The sequence below is a fragment of the Anas platyrhynchos genome, chromosome W, assembly GCF_047663525.1.
Source record: "Anas platyrhynchos isolate ZD024472 breed Pekin duck chromosome W, IASCAAS_PekinDuck_T2T, whole genome shotgun sequence".
NCBI lineage: Eukaryota > Metazoa > Chordata > Aves > Anseriformes > Anatidae > Anas > Anas platyrhynchos.
In genome coordinates this window covers 8,907,679-8,924,984 of record NC_092620.1, presented here as the reverse complement: position 1 = coordinate 8,924,984, position 17,306 = coordinate 8,907,679, and the positions used below count along the sequence as shown (strand labels likewise).

Here is a 17,306-nt window from a genome sequence, read left to right as displayed (position 1 = left end):
TTTGTAGGTCCCTTCCAAATGAACTATTGTATTATGAGCTATATTGACTTGCGGAAAACGGACTCCACAATCAGTAAGATTGTAAAGTAGGTATGTTTATTCAGCGCTGGGCAGCACGGGGGGGTAGTCCCGCCAAAGTCGTGTGCACCTGATGCAGCAACTTGCCTTGGTTTTATGCAGTAAAGTTACATATGCATGAAGTTTCACAATGCACCTATACATATTCATAACCTGTCCCCGCTTCATATTAAAATTAGTTCCAAGGAGTCATTTCCATAATCTTCTCCCATCTGTGCTTGCGCAGTGTCTTCTGGTGGTGGTCATCAGAGGTCGTGGGGATGAAGATTGATGACTCTTCTGTAATATACAGTAAATGTTTGTTCATTGTCTTTTGTATTATAAGGACAAGGAGTCCTGCTTGAAGAAGTGGGGATAGTAAAGGTCTCCTGCTGAGATAAGAAACTGAAATGCCTGGCTAGACATCATGAAATTCCTTTACTTAAAGTAACGAGAGAGGGCCTTTAAACCGGCAAGGGGGAGGGAGTTTCCTCCCCTTCCCCCCCCTTGCATCTTACTTCCATCTTTTGTTTAAAGTCACTGTTGCAAAGCTCCTGTAACCATTTCCTGATAAGCTGTTGGACCAGCATGATAACGTTCTGCCTTCCTGCTTCGTGCTGGGTTAACATGACCTAATGAGGAAAGGAAGTCGAGCCACAACACAGAGGAAGACTACGGCCTTCATCTTCACGACCACCAGAGAGACTGGGATGACCCCCTAGCAACAGTGTGTGCAGTCGCAGAACATACCAGGATGTGCTGCGTAATCCCAGAATTACCCAGATATAAAAAGGGACCCTGGCGGGGGTGAGGTGCGTGCCGTTGGCGGAGCGGAGACTCCCCGGCCGCCCAGCGCTGTTTTTCTTGCTGTTTGCTTACTCAATAAATTCTTTTATATGATTAATACAATGCCCTCTGAAAATTAATTAAGGGGGCAACTTATAACACTTGTCACCGCTAGTTGACCTCTTGTCTTTGCGCAGACTCAGTTGCTCCTTGGCTCTTGTCCATCTGCAGGACCAGTTTCTTAAGATAGGCTCACACTCTTATTAGGAGACTGACCTTGGTAAGGGGCCCAAGGCTTCTTGCTTTAGTTAATTTGTACAATGCACCATAGTTAGCAAAGACACTAAGTAGCATACTAATTTTATGCTGTCAGTGCTCTATTGCTACTAGAAAAGATTCTCCTAACTCCCTCTCTCAATATCTTGTACCAGAATTATAAATATTTTATTGTAAGTTTTTCTTACATTTTTTTTCAAAGTTTTTCTTCTTATTGTAAGTAATTCTTACTTAACACTAAAAAAATTAAATTCCAGTTTTTGGACAGAAAGGTGTAGAGAGGACTTGAGGGGGGCATCCTTGGCTAATCAGTTATCTTTTCTAATTCTGAAACTCTTGGAATATGAGGAAAATCACATTCGGTTGAAAGAAGAGGTTGTCGATGCCCACAGCTTTTGAACTATCAACATGTATCATTGAGATATAATATATTGAGCCACAGGTGAATATTGGAAAACAACATAATTTCCTGTCACCATAGGTGAGCTATATGAATGACTAATACTGTAATGTACCTTTGTTGATTGTACAACAGCTGCCTTTGTGTTTTTTGAAGTATGAAGTATTTTACACTTCATAGCACCAAAAAAGTAAAAAGTATTTTGTTCTTTAGAAGTTATGCTTCTATAATGTGTTCCATTTGCGTTTCATCTTATATGTGACAGTCTTTCACAAATAATTGAGAAACTTCCATATAAATTGCATTAACTTCCTTAGGGCAGTTATTGCTTTCTTTACTCATCCGTGCAAAATCAATTCTCTTACATGTGTAGGATTTTGCTTGACTCGTTGATAGAACACTACTATCACAATAACTGCCAACATCAGCATCAGTAATGATATATGTAGAACCATTAAAATACATGTTAATGCTCTGAGACAGTCTTTAATAAACCCTAGATATTGTGTCTCATACTTAGCTTATTATTATTACACAGGAAAAAAATCATATTTGAATACCAAAAAGTTGAAAGAAATTTCTGTTAGAGTTAAATTGGCCTTCTAGTTAAACTACAGACTAATCTGTCTCAAACCTATCTTTTTGCATTTAAATAACTTTTTTAGAAAGCATGTAAAGAAATTCATGATTCACTGTTTTTAAGTGTTGCATCAGTGTAGACTTATTGTTTGATATCAAGTATACAGAATTTCAAGTTTTAATAATAGCTCTGAACCAAAAATTCAGTGCTTTAAACAGTTTTTCCCATTTACTTGCATCTTGGTTCCTTGGTCTTCAAACTGCAGCATCAGTATTTCTGATGAAGTATTTGAAAAGTCTTTCAACAGTTCCCTGAAACTCTCATGCAGTATGTCCCGAGTACAAAGCCAGATTTGCTCTTCCTTCAGTTCTAGTGTTATCACTTTGAAGCCCCCCCCCGATAATCTTCACAATTTCTTAAACCACATCAGCATCACAGCTTATCATCGCACAGAGAAATTTATAAGATGCTTGATGAGTTTGGTTGAACGTTTCCAAGAAGCTCTTTTAATGCATCGACCAAAGGAATGAGGATTTTGTGACTGCGTTTCAAAACTTTACCCTATGTACAGCCCTTGTTGAACCCTTACGTAAGACACCTGAGAAACTATACGCTTGGTCACGCACCTCTTCCCTTCAGGTACCATCCGCACGGTACTGAGTAACCCTAAGAGACGGTTACCAAATGGGAGCTGTCCTGGCCGAGCCAGCAGCGACCGTGTCTGGCCAGGGGAGTGGATACGAAGCCCAGGACCGGAGGAGCTTTGCGGGAAGGCGAGTGTCTGCAGCGCTCGACGGTCCCAGCCCAAGGCTCGGACAAGAGCGGGCGGCTCAGAGCTGCCGAGCGAGTGCTGCTCTTTGATAAGAGACAGCCTGCGCCCACCATGACCGTTAATAACGTACGGACACTCTTCCCCACCTGCCGCACCGAGCCTACTGGTCTCTAACACTCAGGCCCCTCCTCCACCACCACGAATGAATTCGCTCGCTGAGCCCACTCTCCTCACTCCCTACCCCGGAAATAGACTCTTCTAACCCTACCACCTCCTACCCAGCCCAGGAACAGGCACTCCCTTTCCCTTCCGGGGACGTCTTATCCTCACTGTCACTTCCAGGGCAGCCATTTTGGGAGGCTGACGCTTACTTACTGGCGGCTTTGGGTCCGAGCTGTAGCAGCTGATAATAGCAGTAGGAGGTAGCCTGTGAGTTGGTGAGCGGAAGGGGGTGGGGTGGGGTGGGGTGCTGTGCTGTGCTGTGCTGTGCTGTGCTGTGCTGTGCTGTGCTGTAGGGGAAAAAACATTCCCGCTCGATGATTGCAGCCCCCACCATGTCAGATTTCGATAACAATCCCTTCGCTGATCCGGACCTCAACAACCCCTTCAAGGTGAGATTGGGGGTGGGGAGGGGGCGGTGGCTAAAGGGCGGAGCCGGCGGAGGGACGGGATGTAAGCCTTCCTCAGTGCTGTGGCTTTATGCGTTCCGAAGGAGGAGGCTTGGTCCCAGTGGTGTCCCTTCGGGGGGCGGCGGCTTTTCCCTACTGCAAAAGGTGGGAAAGGAGTCAGCGCTGTGGGTTAGGGATGGCCTTAGGGAGGCTGTCTCGCTGGGGGGCAGGCTGTAAGATGCTGAGCGGCAGCTACAGAGGGGCCTATATTTCGTAGTGTTTGGGGCATGACGGTTATAGGGGACTTTATAGGATGAGCAGCCTTCTTAGGAGCTGTAGAAACAGGCGTAGTTATTTCACAAGTTCACGCTTCTGTGTTTTGTTCTTTCTTCTGCTACTAAAATAATACAAATCTGTGTTTCAAGTGCATTCTTATCACTAAAAAAAAATAGTGGTAAGTTACTGTATATATACGTGTATATAACATTGCAATATTTTTTCTTCTGTTTGGCTGACCCGAATAGTTCAGTGAATTTACCCCACCCTTTTTCCTCTCTCATCTCCTCTCAACCTTGTCCAGCCATTGAGGCTCAGCCTGGTTTCCAAGAACCTGGGGTCTCTGCTCAGGTTAGGGAACATTGCTGCCAATTTCTCCTTTTTAGGTCCAACCAATAACAAAGGTGAGCACGTATCCCAGTGACTGGGCAGAAACACCATTTGTAATAAATGGCTCAGTCTTTCTACTTTCCCTGAACTTTGTGGGTGCCACAGAGTATGATATTCCCACTGAATACCTAATGATTGACATAATAATTTTATTATTTTAGAAGTCAAGTGTGTGCCCTGGTCAGAATCAATGTACTGGATTATCCCATATCTAGGTATCAGGTGTACTAATAGAATTTTTACCACCATTTGTGCCGTAGCTCCTGCTACGGGATAAGCTTCTACCCATTGTGTTAAATGATCTACTATTACCAATAGATACATGTATTTTATCCTCTCTAATTTGGGCAATTCAGTGAAATCAACTTGTACTTTCTCAAAAGCCCTATAAGCTGTTTTGTTTTGTTTCTCCCTCCCATGGCTGCTTGTTGAAACACTTTCTTATTTATCTTCTGACAAGTTAAGCAATGGTTATGTAATTTGCTTTGCTATTTCAAAAAAAAACAACGCAACCAAATTGTTTCATTAAATGATCACTTAACGCCTTTGTACCCCAATGTGTTTGTGCATGCAAACGTCCCAATATTTGCTTTGCATCAGCTTTTGGCAATATCTCTCGCCTGTCTGGCAGTGTCCATTTTCCTTGTTCTAATTTAGCCCCTATTTTCTCCAGGTTTGTTTGTTTGTTTTGTTTTCCATTGCATTTCATAGTCGGTCCAAAAATTCCATAGGGGTTTCTTTTGGATCTTGTTGGAACAGATTCTCCATTCCCAATTTAACCAGATTTTAACTGTTCATTATTTCCGGGGTGCCTATAGTCTCAGCGTGGGGCCGGTCAGGGGAATGCAATTGTCAACAGTTCCCTGAGCAGTCCCATTGTCAATCTGAGCTCACTCATAAACTCAGGTTGTTTTAAGAGTTAGCTGCTTTTCTGTTTCCATGACAACTCTCTCGGACCCATCATAGTCCCTCTGCCCCAGAGGGCTCACACCGGTGATTTTGAGATCTCAGCCTCCTGTTGAGGCAGAACTATTAACATTCCTACATCCTCTTTCCCTGCTCATTCAACTTCAAACAGCTCTGTTAAATACTACATGCCACACCTTTAACACCTTCAACAACTCTTTTAACCCTTCCTTTATTTCACAGAATCACAGAATTTCTAGGTTGGAAGAGACCTCAGGATCATCAAGTCCAACCTCTAACCTAACACTAACAGTCCCCACTAAACCATATCCCTAAGCTCTACATCTAAACGTCTTTTGAAGACTTCCAGGGATGGTGATTCCACCACTTCCCCGAGCAGCCTGTTCCAATGTCTAACAACCCTTTCGGTAAAGAAGTTCTTCCTAACATCCAACCTAAAACTCCCCTGGCGCAACTTAAGCCCATTCCCCCTCGTCCTGTCACCAGGCACGTGGGAGAACAGGCCATCCCCCACCTCGCTACAGCCTCCTTTGAGGTATCTGTAGAGAGCAATAAGGTCGCCCCTGAGCCTCCTCTTATTTTTCTCCAGCCTGTACTTTTCTCATGCCAACACCAAAGGCTTAGTCAGGGGCTAACTTAATTCCACTCCTTTTCCCTCTAAGATACTGAAACAACATATCAGTATGAGACATTTCATCCTATTTTCTTTCTCTCCTCAAAAACAACATTAATTGCAAGATAGTGTTATAGTCGATTGATCCATAAAGTGGCCATTCACTTTATATAGTGGCCACCACTGATTGCAATACTTAGTGAAAGTCCTCTTGCTTTCTGTGCCCCCAGTTCTAACAATATCCTTCCAATGTGCCAATATGCACCAAAGGAGGATTTCTTTAAAATGTCTCTGTTTTGGATATTACCCGTTTCCTTGATTTCCCATTCCCTTTTATTTGTTTATTTATTACTATTCCTTACTAGTTACTGTCCTTTGTTTCAACTTCCACAAAAACCTTTTTACTGCGAGTTTTTACTATCTTTTCCTAATCTTCTTCCTAAATGTCCCAGTTCTTTGGGATTAAACTCTTCCCACATACAAACTTTACTATTTCAGATTATTAATGAGCCACGTTTCAATCATAAATCCACAGAACTTCAGGAAGACAGCTGAAGCACTCATCCTTTGTCTTCTAGACAATCATTACCACCTTTTCCACAAAAATTTACATTTCAACAGGACCGAATTTCAAGCCGAATGCCAATTTTTCTCATGCACTTTGTTAGTAAGCCCATACAAAACAAGGAATCACTCCTGTGTATCTGTCAATATGGGGGTTTAAAAAGGTATTGAGGCCTAAATAAATTCGCTCTCCCCCTTCTTACCAAATTCCCAGGGCTCAAGCCCGAACCACCAAAGAAATGACTTTCTCCATTCTACCGCTTTGATAATCAGTCAGCCCCCTCCCCCTCTCCAGTACTTGGGAAACTGACCACACACCACAGCAAATACACCAACACTTCTCAACTGTTAGTTACTTAGATAATGCTCCCGCCTTTTTCTTGTCACACTCAAAGCATTTAAGAGTAAAAAAAGGATCACAAGATACACTGCCAGGCCTATATATTAGGTACCACCAATCAAAACTTGGATAAAACAGCCCTTCTTTTCAGTCTGTCACACACTTCGTTCGTCTCGGCCCACTCCCCTCATGGAGAATATGGAACCACGGATTGGAACTCCGCACTCGCTTCGCAGTGACGCTGCGTCTCACTCACACAGCACGATCATGCAATCACACAAAGAGGCCTCTAGCACATCTCATTCATACCACAAGGATATAATTTAGAATGATAACCAACCAAACAAGTATTGTCTCTGACTGTGTTCTTCGTGGAGTGACTTATTCCACTTGGTTTCAAACCCTTACACTTACACAAATACTTTCAACACAAAATACTTGGACATTTAAGAATAACACATACAATTATTAACACTCCAGTTAGTATCCCTCCAGCAGCTGAAAACATACCGTTTGTCTGCAGCTTCAGGAGATCTTTGTCTGCTCCTGCGGTGAGCGGCTGAGAGTGAAGTCCCCTCTGAGCAAAACACTCAGGGTGCACCTAGAGGCGTCCGCTCCGCAGCCGAGCAGAGTGTCTCCTGCCTGGCTCAGCAAAATGACTCACAGAAATATGACTCCACAATCAGTAAGATTGTAAAGTAGGTATGTTTACTCAGTTCTGGGAGGCACAGGGTGGGGGGGTAGCCTCACCAATATCGTGTGCCTAATGTGGCAACTTGCTTTAGTTATAAAAGAGTAAAGAGTTACATATACATGAAGTTTCCCAATACTCTTATACAAATGCATAACCTGTCCCTTTGTGAACAGTCCTCCTTATCTCACACCCCTTGGTTATAGTCCGAACTATGAGGTTGTTTTGATCTGGTTCTCAGGGTCCAAGGGGCTCCTGTTATCTGGAGGTCTAAGCGCAGCACAGGCACAGTACATTGCAAATGTAGCACATATTCATTCTTAATCAGTCACTCTCTAATTTCTAATTCCATGTTTCAGGTGCAGCATACTTGCTCTCTTCTGGATCCACGGGTATTCTACTATTAACAGGAATGTTCAAAGCCTGACAGACCCAGTCCTCTATGTACCCAAATATCGGCCAAAATAAATGGGGTCTTAAGGGTTCTTTTGGTCATTCTATCATACAATACTGGACCATTTTTAATTTACTCTTTCATTTTCTGGGGCCCCTATTGTTCCAATTTCTAATCATTATTCCTAATGGACTTTCTGGTGGTATGTCTGGTAATTTGCTCCCTTTCTTCTGGTCCTTGGTCCTTCACCGGCCAAGTCCCTTGCGGGAGATTGGAACCGCGGTTAGAAGACCTGCACGCTCGCTTCGGAACTGAGTTCCGTCTCAGTCACACTATTACACACCTTGGCAACCGAATCCCACCCAACCGAACGGTATACGCCTTAAACACTTACAACTCCGTCGTCTTCATTTGGATCTTCGCGCGCAGAATTATGGGCAAAATGCAGTGCTGCAGCCGGCAAGGGAGCTCATAACAAAATCAAAATCTTTGCTTACCTTTATTCAGGTTCAAGATGGCATTAGTCCTGACCTGACTCAAACAGGAGCCACCAAATGGTGGGGCGCCCCTCCTATTCAGGAACCAAAGCCCTCCTGGACGAGCCCCCATTTGTAATAAATGGCTCAGTCTTCAAAATAGGATTGCAATCAAAGTTTTACAATTTATTAAACGAATAGAGGTAAGCAAACAGCACTGGGTGCGCTGGGAGTTTCCGCTCCACCAAGACGCACACCAGTTACATCAAGCAGCCGATTTTTATGCTCCTAGGCTAATACATATTCATTACTACTTCTAAAAAAAACAGGGTTATTATAATTAGTTTCTGGAATCTAAACCCTCCTACTGGAGCATGCGTATCAGTCTCCGGTGGTCCCTCTGGGGGTCTCTTGTGCTGAAGGCTCATAGTCTTCCTCCCTCTTGTCCTTCTCCTTTGTCCAACTTGGCTGTATGTCAGAGACTTGTGCAGCGTCCCCTGCAAGCTTTGTCTTTTAGTCATTCTTCAGCTCTCATGGTCTCCTTAATCTCCTGGCCAGATATCAGAAACTTGCATAGTGTCCCATGCAATAGTCATAATAGTTAGCAGTTATTCTGATCCCCCCCCCCCAGATATCAGAGACTTCAAGGAAAAGCCTACAAATACATTTCCCTTCAAGCTCTCTATTGACACGAATTGCTAAAACATTCCTTTGCAAGATACAAGAATTATATACATTAACCACTCTGTTTTTCTTAGACTTGTGGTTATACAAGGGTATGTAAGACAGAAGGTCACATTCATCATACCATGTGGCCCTAGCATTGTTCCATACTGACATGAATCAGATGAACATATTTCACAATGGCATGACTAATCACCTAGGCTGCCCCAGCTAAAGGCTGCCTTTAGCAGCACTTAAGCACATGACTTGCCTAAAATTCATGTAGACACAGGTGGAAGTTAACTAGTGAAGACACATGCAGCATTCTCTACTTTCACAAGTGCACGTGTTTGTAGATCTTTCACTTACTTGGTATGCCCTCTCTGTCTGTCCATGTGGTTTCATATTGTTGGCTAATTAAGCTCCACAACACTACTCTTTCACTCCCCATCCTCCTTTGTGGAGGGGGATAGAGGAGAAAAAAACTATGATTTGTGGGAGAGGGTGTGTTTGTTACAGCTTGAGATAAAGGTAATTAAAGGGAAAAAGAAAAAAGAAAAAAAAAGAAAACACAAAAAAAAAAAAACAAGCAAAGCCCATGCAGAAGCAAACAGACAGAAAACAATTATTGTTTACTTCCTATCAGCAAGTGATGTTTGGCCACATCTTGAGAAGCAGAGCCTTAATATGCTGTGGTGGTTTTACCCTGCTGGGCAGCTCAGTTCTACCCTAGCTGTTCTTTCACTTCCCCTCCTCAAAGGAAAACCATATGTTTTCATTTTGATTGATCTGTAATCATCTGTTGATTCACCAGATGGTTGTTATACAGGGAGCAGATGGGCCTGCCTTACTCATCTCCAGTGTCTCTCCTGGTGTGAAAGGCCCTTCTTTTTCAGTCTGCAGAGCTGTGAAGTGGTTTTGGAAGGGCACCTCAGGCTTCAGGGGAAGACTCTTCCTCCTGCTGGTCCTTGCTGTTGCTTCCATTCCTCTGTGTTATTGGACTCCCTCCCATCTATATGTGCCAGTGAGGGAGTTCTTGGCTGTGGGTCCACTGCAGGCAGTGCTTGGAATCAGCTAACTCCTCAGTTTCCCTGATGTTACACAGCCTTCTCACTGCCTCCTGTAGCTCAGCCACCTGGTGCAAGAGGTCCTCCACCTGGGCACACCTTTTACAGGCAGGTCTGCCGTCTGCCTCAGGAGGAAGATCTAGATGCTTCCTGCAGTCTGAGGTCTGCACTGCAGCCCCTCCCTTCAGCAGCTTTGTTGGTGTGGAGGCATTGGTCATCACTGGGGGAGATGGGGCAGACCCCTCAGCCTCAACTTGCAGTCTCTGCTCTCAGAAAAGTGCCTGCTATTCTACCTTAAGGGTCAGGTAGGATGAGTGTCTTCGACCTGTGTAGATAGTCACAGAACAATGCCTGGTTGCTGGGTTGCGTACTTCAAATCTCCCACTCAACCAGTGGAACGGCCCTCCTTGGAAGAGGTGCCCATCCTGAGTACCCTCCCACAAGAACTGGAATACCACACCCTGTTTACCAATCCTGGTTGCTAGTGCTTGGTAGGGCTGTCTTTTGTATGTGTGTGTAGTAGCTGCTCCTATTCCTGTCCCCGCCTACACCTCATCAGCCGCATGGGAGAGCTGCCGGCTCCAGACTGGTCTCTGTGCTACCCTGGGGTTTCCCTGAATCAGGAAACCTTCCCGTACTCCGTGATCCTTTGCCTTTTTGCAGAATGCGCCTGTACCGGAGCTGATCGCAATGGTGAGATAATGAAAGCCTTACTCAGTACTGGGGCCAGTCCTCTTTAATATTGTTAACGATGATCTGGATGGGGGTATTTGAGTGTACCCTCAGTAAGTTTGCAGATGACACCAAGTTAGGTGCGTGTGTCGATCTGCTCGAGGGTAGGAAGGCTCTGCAGGAGGATCTGGATAGGCTGGATCGATGGGCTGAGGTCAACTGCATGAAGTTTAACAAGGCCAAGTGCCGGGTCCTCCACCTGGGGCACAACAACTCCAAGCAGAGCTACAGGCTGGGAGATGAGTGGTTGGAAAGCTGCCAGGCAGAGAAGGACCTGGGAGTATTGGTTGATAGTCGGCTGAATATGAGCCATCAGTGTGCTCAGGTGTCCAAGAAGGCCAATGGCATCCTGGCTTGCATAAGAAGCAGTGTGGCCAGCAGGGCTAGGGAGGTGATCGTCCCCCTGTACTCAGCTCTGGTGAGTCCGCACCTTGAGTACTGTGTTCCCTTTTGGGCCACTCTCTTCAAGAAGGACATCGAGGTGCTTGAGCGAGTCCAGAGAAGGGCGACGAAGCTGGTGAGGGGCCTGGAGAACAAGTCCTATGAAGAGTGGCTGAGGGAGCTGGGTTTGTTCAGCCTGGAGAAAAGGAGGCTCAGGGGCGACCTTATTGCTCTCTACAGGTACCTTAAAGGAGGCTGTAGCGAGGTGGGGGTTGGTCTATTCTCCCACATGCCTGGTGACAGGACGAGGGGGAATGGGCTAAAGTTGCGCCAGGGGAGTTTTAGGTTGGATGTTAGGAAGAACTTCTTTACCGAAAGGGTTGTTACATATTGGAATGGGCTGCTCGGGGAAGTGGTGGAATCACCATCCCTGGAAGTCTTCAAAAGACGTTTAGATGTAGAGCTTAGGGATATGGTTTAGTGGGGACTGTTAGTGTTAGGTCAGAGGTTGGACCTGATGATCTTGAGGTCTCTTCCAACGTAGAAATTCTGTGATTCTGTGATTTTTTTTGGTTAACTATATTACCAATTAAAAACCAAGAGATGCTCCTGAACAACTTGAAATTTTTAAGCTAATAATGCAGTTTTACTTCCCTTCTATGAAATGCTTCAGACATCCAGATGTTTTTTAAAAGACACACAAGATATGTAGTTTTTCCACCACTTTTGTGTGTTTGTTTCCAGTGATTTGGTTCATTCACTGAGTGAACTAACTTTTTGTAACTCTGTTAACATTTTAAAGATATAATTATAATCACTTTGCTCCACAACAGATTGGGGACCAGGGGCAGAATAAAATGACAGATATTCTTCCACTGTTGTATTTATTTCCAGAAGTTAGATGTAGTAATATACTTGCTTGGCCCCTTTGTTTCACCCTTGCCCTCCTCCCCTTTGCTTCATCCTTTCCTTCACCCTTTTTGAAATGAATCTGTCTTAAGAAGGCATCAGTACAAAATGGAATTGATGTTGAAATCCTTTCTTCCTTATCTGTAGTGTTTTAAAGAAAAAAAAAAATTGTTTTGAAATCATGCACTGAGGAACTGTTATTAGAAAACAGAGAGCAATTACTGCATTTTTATAATAAAATATCCTTCTTTTCTATTTGACTTTAAATCTGAAGAGGTACAAGTTTAACAAACATTTCATTTATGTTTCTTTTTCTTCAGAGGAAGCCTAATTGCTATGATTGTGATCATATGCTTACTTGTGATCTTTGTTTTACTGTTCTCACACTGCTTATCCTGTTTTTCTGAAGCTTCTACCTTATTTTGGAACAGTGAGTCCTTCTACTGTCCGCTTATCTACTTTGCATTTCTCCTTATTACGACTACACAACTACCTTAGAATACAGAAAATTAGTTCTCTATTGCAAAAGCACAACTTAGTTTTTCACACCATGTATACAGATCACTTCCTGGCTTGTTTTCCAGATCCCAGAATTGCAATTCAATTGCTTTCTAATTTCAATTTAATTGCTTAATAACTGCTCAATGAAGAAAATACAATGAATGATTAAAAAGCAATGTGAAGCATAAAGCAATCAAAATGCAGACAACTATTTATGTTCAACTGTTTATGTACGGTTTTAAATTTGAAGGAATGAGAGATGCTGAAAAGGTACTTGGCAGAATCATTTGACTGGAAGCGGTCATAACACAAGTCTTGCTACTGTCTAGACAGTGCTCACTGACGTCCACCTGTGTACCTCTTCTTGAGGGGTCAGGATATGAGAAGAGTGTGAAGGTATAAGAAAGGCTGTGAAGGTATAAGAAAGTGTCGTGGTTTAACCCGGCCGGCAGCTAAACACCACGCAGCCGTTCGCTCACCCTCCCCCCTCCCTCTCTAGGACGGGGGAGAGAAATGGAAAGTGAAGCCTGTGAGTTGAGATAAAGACAGTTTAATAAGACAGGAAAATAATAATAACAATAATAATAATAATACAATGATGACAATAGTACTACCACTAATAATATGTACAAACAAGTGATGCACAATGCAATTGCTCACCACCCACTGACTGATGCTCAGCCTATCCCCGAGCAGTCCGGCCCCCTCCCCCTGGCTAGCCACCCCTATATATTGTTTAGCATGACATCAGATATTATGGAATACCCCTTTGGCTAGTTTGGGTCACCTGTCCCGAGTCTGTCCCCTCCCAGCTCTTACTGCACCCCCAGCCTGCCCATTGGCAGGACAGAGCAAGAAACTGAGATGTCCTTGTCTTGGTATAAGCACTGCTCTGCAACAATTAAAACATCGGGGTGTTATCAGCACTCTTCTCATCCTAAGCCAAAACACAGCATTCCACGAGCTACTAGGAAGAAAATTAATTCTGTTCTAACTGAAACCAGGACATCTATCCACCCCTTATTCCATACCATTTATGTCATGCTCAGGTTACACTCTTTTCCATACATTCTAATTAGTCACCTATAGTAGTCATGGTAGTGGTAACATACAGTATTATATAATAATTAACATGGTACAATTCAGTTCATGGGCTATTCTCACCCAGTATTAAATCTCCTTGAGGTACACACCGGACCTCTCCGTTCTTCTGCATCACCCACCAAGTGTATCCAGGTCCCTTGACTTTATTTTGTTTTATGGCAAAACCGGCTTTCAGAAGGATTTGGACTATTTTCTTCCCTTTCTCAAAAACTTCCTCTGCTGTGTCACCATGCCACACAATAATGCCATCGATGTACTGCAGGTGTTCAGGAGATTCCCCCTGCTGTAGCGCAGACTGGATCAGCCCATGGCAAATGGTAGGGCTGTGTTTCCACCCCTGGGGCAGCTGATTCCAAGTACATTGGACTCCCCTCCAAGTGAAAGCAAATTGTGGCCTGCACTCTGCTGCTAGAGGGATGGAGAAAAATGCATTAGCGATATCAATTGTGGTGTACCACTTGGCTGCCTTCCATGGTCTCGTAAGTAAAACCATAGGGTGGCACGGGGTGAGTACCCACCATATCGTCTTCCTTGTGTGGATGAACGCCTACCCCTGATAGCTGAGACACTGCTCTGTACAGGTACAGAGGAGAATAATCTCTCTTCAAGTTGGTGGACCTTTTCAGAAAGTTTCTCCACAGTGTTCTCTTTTGGTCGGTGGACACTGGTTGGTTCATGTGGGGAGGAAGATAGATTCTCTTAAAGTTGGTGGAACTCTTCAGAAAGTTTCTCCACAGCTGAGACGCAGGCCTGTAAGGAAGAGGAGAGACTTTCTTCATACTGCCGGAGTTGTTTAGCCACTTCATCCACTGCGGGTTCCTCATCCTCTTTCCAGGCCATTATTGCCAATGAGCTGGCATATGATGATGGTGCACTCCATACAAACTTCGGCCACATGGGTCGTGTACACCTGACTTCATCTGGATCTTTGGATGTTTGTCTGAGGTCTGGATCCTCATAAATCACTTCCTGTATGGCTAATTCCCTCAGGTACTGGACTCCCTTCTCCATAGTGGTCCACTTGCCTGGTAGACATAAAAGTTCTTCCTTGAAGGGATACCTTTCCCTCACAGCTGAGAGGAGACGCCTCCAGAGGCTGTGAGATTGTGCTCCATCTACAATTGCTTTGTCAATGCCTGCGTCTCTAGCAAGGGATCCCAGTCGCTTGGCTTCCCTGCTGTCTAATTCCACACAATTGGCTCCAGTGTCCCAGCATTGGAGCAGCCAGGTGACAAGCTGCTCACCTATACAGCGACCAAAATCTTTTCGCACATCTCGTAGCTCGCGCTCGTTTAGACTTCGGGTAGTTACTGTTGATTTTTCGGCATCCTCATCTTGCTCCTCCTGAATCCTTGATGGCCCAGCGTCGTCGTCGTCTCCGTCATCTCCATACCTAGATTTGGCAGAAGACTCTCTGCGTTCTAAATGACCTGAATCTCTATACCATTTTTTCACCTTCTCTACAGGGGCAGCTTGCACTGCTACTGCTCGTTTCTCTGACCTTGTTACAGGGTCTGCCACAGAGGTTGGAATACCCTCTGCAGGGGCAGCTTGCACTGCTACCGCTCGTTTCTCTGACACAGCCACAGAAACTGGAGCGGCTGCAGGAACTGGAGCTGGAGCAGTTGCAGGAGCTGGAACTCGAGCGGCTGCAGGAACTGGAGCTGGAGCGGCTGCAGGAACTGGAGCTGGAGCAGCTGCAGGAGCCGGGACTGGAGCGGCTGCAGGAGCCGGGACTGGAGCGACTGCAGGAGCCGGAGCTGGAGCGGCTGCAGGAGCTGGGACTGGAGCGGCTGCAGGAGCTGGGATTGGAGCGGCTGCAGGAGCTGGAATTGGAGCATCTGCAGAAGCTGGACCTGGAGCTGGGACTGGAGCGGCTGCAGAGTCCACCGTAGGGGTCACAGTGGCCGTTGGATCTGTCACAGGGCTTGGAGTGGCCGCAGGGTCTGTCACTAAGTTGATAGCAGTATCAATGGCAGCTCGATAGGCATGAGCCAGGCCCCAGCACGTTACAATGATTTGTGTTACTTTGGAACTGCCAGAATCATGACACCTTTTTTTCAAGCATTCTGCCAGTTTTTGAGGATTTTGCAATTGTTCAGGGGTGAATTTCCAAAACACTGGGGGTGCCAACTGCTCTAGATGCCTGCCCATATCCTCCCATACTCCCTGCCACCCACAACTATACTGCCTCCGGGCAGATCTCCGGATGAGCTTCCTAAGTAGTTGTTTAACTTTAAGCAAAATCTGAAATAAGGGCTCTACTTCATGGACAAGCACCAGCAGTTGGTCCACAGGGAAAGGAAGAACAGGGGAAGATGTTTTGCTGATGACAACAGGTCTTCTTTGTACAGACCCTGAACAGATGGAGTAGAATGGGACTATGGGGGATTGGAAGAGCAGCAGACACTGATGGCTCCACTGGGGACAACTTTTACTTTTTGCATCTGTTGTGGTTTAACCTGGTAGGCAGCTAAACACCACATGGCTGTTTGCTCACTCCCCTCCCTGCAGTAGAGGGGGGAGAAAATTGAGAAGTGTAAGAATTCATGGACTAAGGACAATAAGGAAAGGAAAGGGAAAAGAAAAGAACCCACGATAGCAACAAAAAAAGAATAAACAAAACAAGTGATGCACAATGCAATGGCTCACCACCAGCCAGCTGATACGCATCCAGTCCCGGAGCAATGGCAAACCTCCGCAGCAAACTCCCCTCAGTTGTATTGTTCAGCATGATGTCATATGGTGTGGAATATCCCTTTGGCCAGTTTGGATCAGCTGTCCTGGCTGCGTCCCCTCCCAGCTTCTTGTGCACTCCCAGTCTCCTCACTGGCAGAGAGGTTGGGAGAAGATGAAAAGTCCTTGACTCTGTATAAGCACTGCTCAGCAACAACTGAAACACTGGTCTGTTATCAGCATTATTTTCATCCTAAATCCAAAACCACAGCACCGTACTGGCTACTAGGAAGAAAATGAACTCTATCCCAGCTGAAAATAGGGCAACATGTTATCCATGAATGTGAAACGTGCTGCAATCAAACAAGTCAAGCAGTTAAAGCCTCTCTGGTATGGAGGACGATGGCTGAAATATAAATATCGGGAGACCTGGCAGGTTGATTATATTACACTCCCTCAAACCCACAATGGCAAGCGCCATGTGCTTACAATGGTGGAAGCAACCACCAGATGGTTGCAAACATAGAGAAATTAAGCCTTTGAAACAGAGAAACCAATGAAAAATAACTTGAGTCTTTGCCCTGCCCAGCCCCTTTTCAGGAGTTCACCTGTTTGCTTATGTCACGTTTGTTTGTTCTGCAGTAAATTCAGCTGTGGGATAGTCCCTTTAGCAAGTTACTTGGGTGTATTGCCATATCTAAAACAGTACTTAGCCAAGGCCTCCGGAGTGAAGGCAAATCACAAACCATTTTTCTTTTAATTTCCTTATCGATAAGTAAAATAAATAACAAGAAAAAAAAAGAAAAAAAAAAAGAAAAAAGAAAAAACCAGCCTTGCTTAATTGCAGATTTTTTCTTCCAATCTTAGCAAGGAATATATTAGCACTTTGGCATCTGCACTGCTGATGAGGAAAAAAAAATATTGTAAAAGCATAATGATCCAAGCCATTAGTCTTAGCAGATTAATTTGCCCTTAATCTTTAAGAGACACTCTGAAAAGAAGGAAAACCTGAATAAGCAACTCCAGATTTTATATACCATCTTGTCTTGCTATTTCATTGCTTTAAAATGGGATGAAGTCAAATTACAAAGAAGGAAAGAAATTCTCACTCAGGGGCAAGGAC

The 17,306-nt window shown here is 44.6% G+C and overlaps 1 protein-coding gene and 1 long non-coding RNA gene across 11 annotated transcripts; one reads left to right on the top strand and one right to left on the bottom strand.

Moving 5' to 3' along the window:
- Positions 1-74: 74 nt before the first annotated feature.
- LOC113840870 (uncharacterized) lies at positions 75-3,121 on the bottom strand. The gene is made up of 2 exons (XR_011805613.1): positions 2,726-3,121; positions 75-357 (listed from the first exon to the last, which is right to left on the bottom strand). It is a non-coding gene; the product is annotated as an uncharacterized lncRNA (long non-coding RNA).
- Positions 3,122-3,182: 61 nt separating this feature from the next.
- LOC113840869 (uncharacterized) lies at positions 3,183-16,702 on the top strand. Of its 10 annotated transcripts, none has more exons than XR_011805607.1 (4): positions 3,183-3,300; positions 3,418-3,482; positions 7,113-7,287; positions 7,640-7,765. XR_011805607.1 is itself a non-coding variant. In XM_072030582.1 (3 exons), exons 2-3 carry the CDS (start codon positions 3,426-3,428, stop codon positions 15,400-15,402), a joined length of 486 nt encoding a protein of 161 aa, XP_071886683.1. In that variant the 5' UTR covers positions 3,183-3,300; positions 3,418-3,425; the 3' UTR covers positions 15,403-16,702. The 10 variants fall into 10 exon arrangements, 4 of the variants coding, with proteins under 4 accessions (XP_071886683.1, XP_071886685.1, XP_071886684.1 ...); XR_011805608.1 differs by having other exon boundaries at positions 7,113-7,291; XR_011805610.1 differs by having other exon boundaries at positions 3,190-3,293.
- Positions 16,703-17,306: the final 604 nt, after the last annotated feature.

Excerpts from the sequence above, each read along its gene's own strand:
- LOC113840869 (XM_072030581.1), top strand. The coding sequence starts at position 3,408 with ATGATTGCAGCCCCCACCATGTCAGATTTCGATAACAATCCCTTCGCT. Across the intron at positions 3,483-14,973 it reads ACCTCAACAACCCCTTCAAG|GGGCAGCTTGCACTGCTACT; the intron begins GTGAGATTGGGG and ends CCTTCTCTACAG.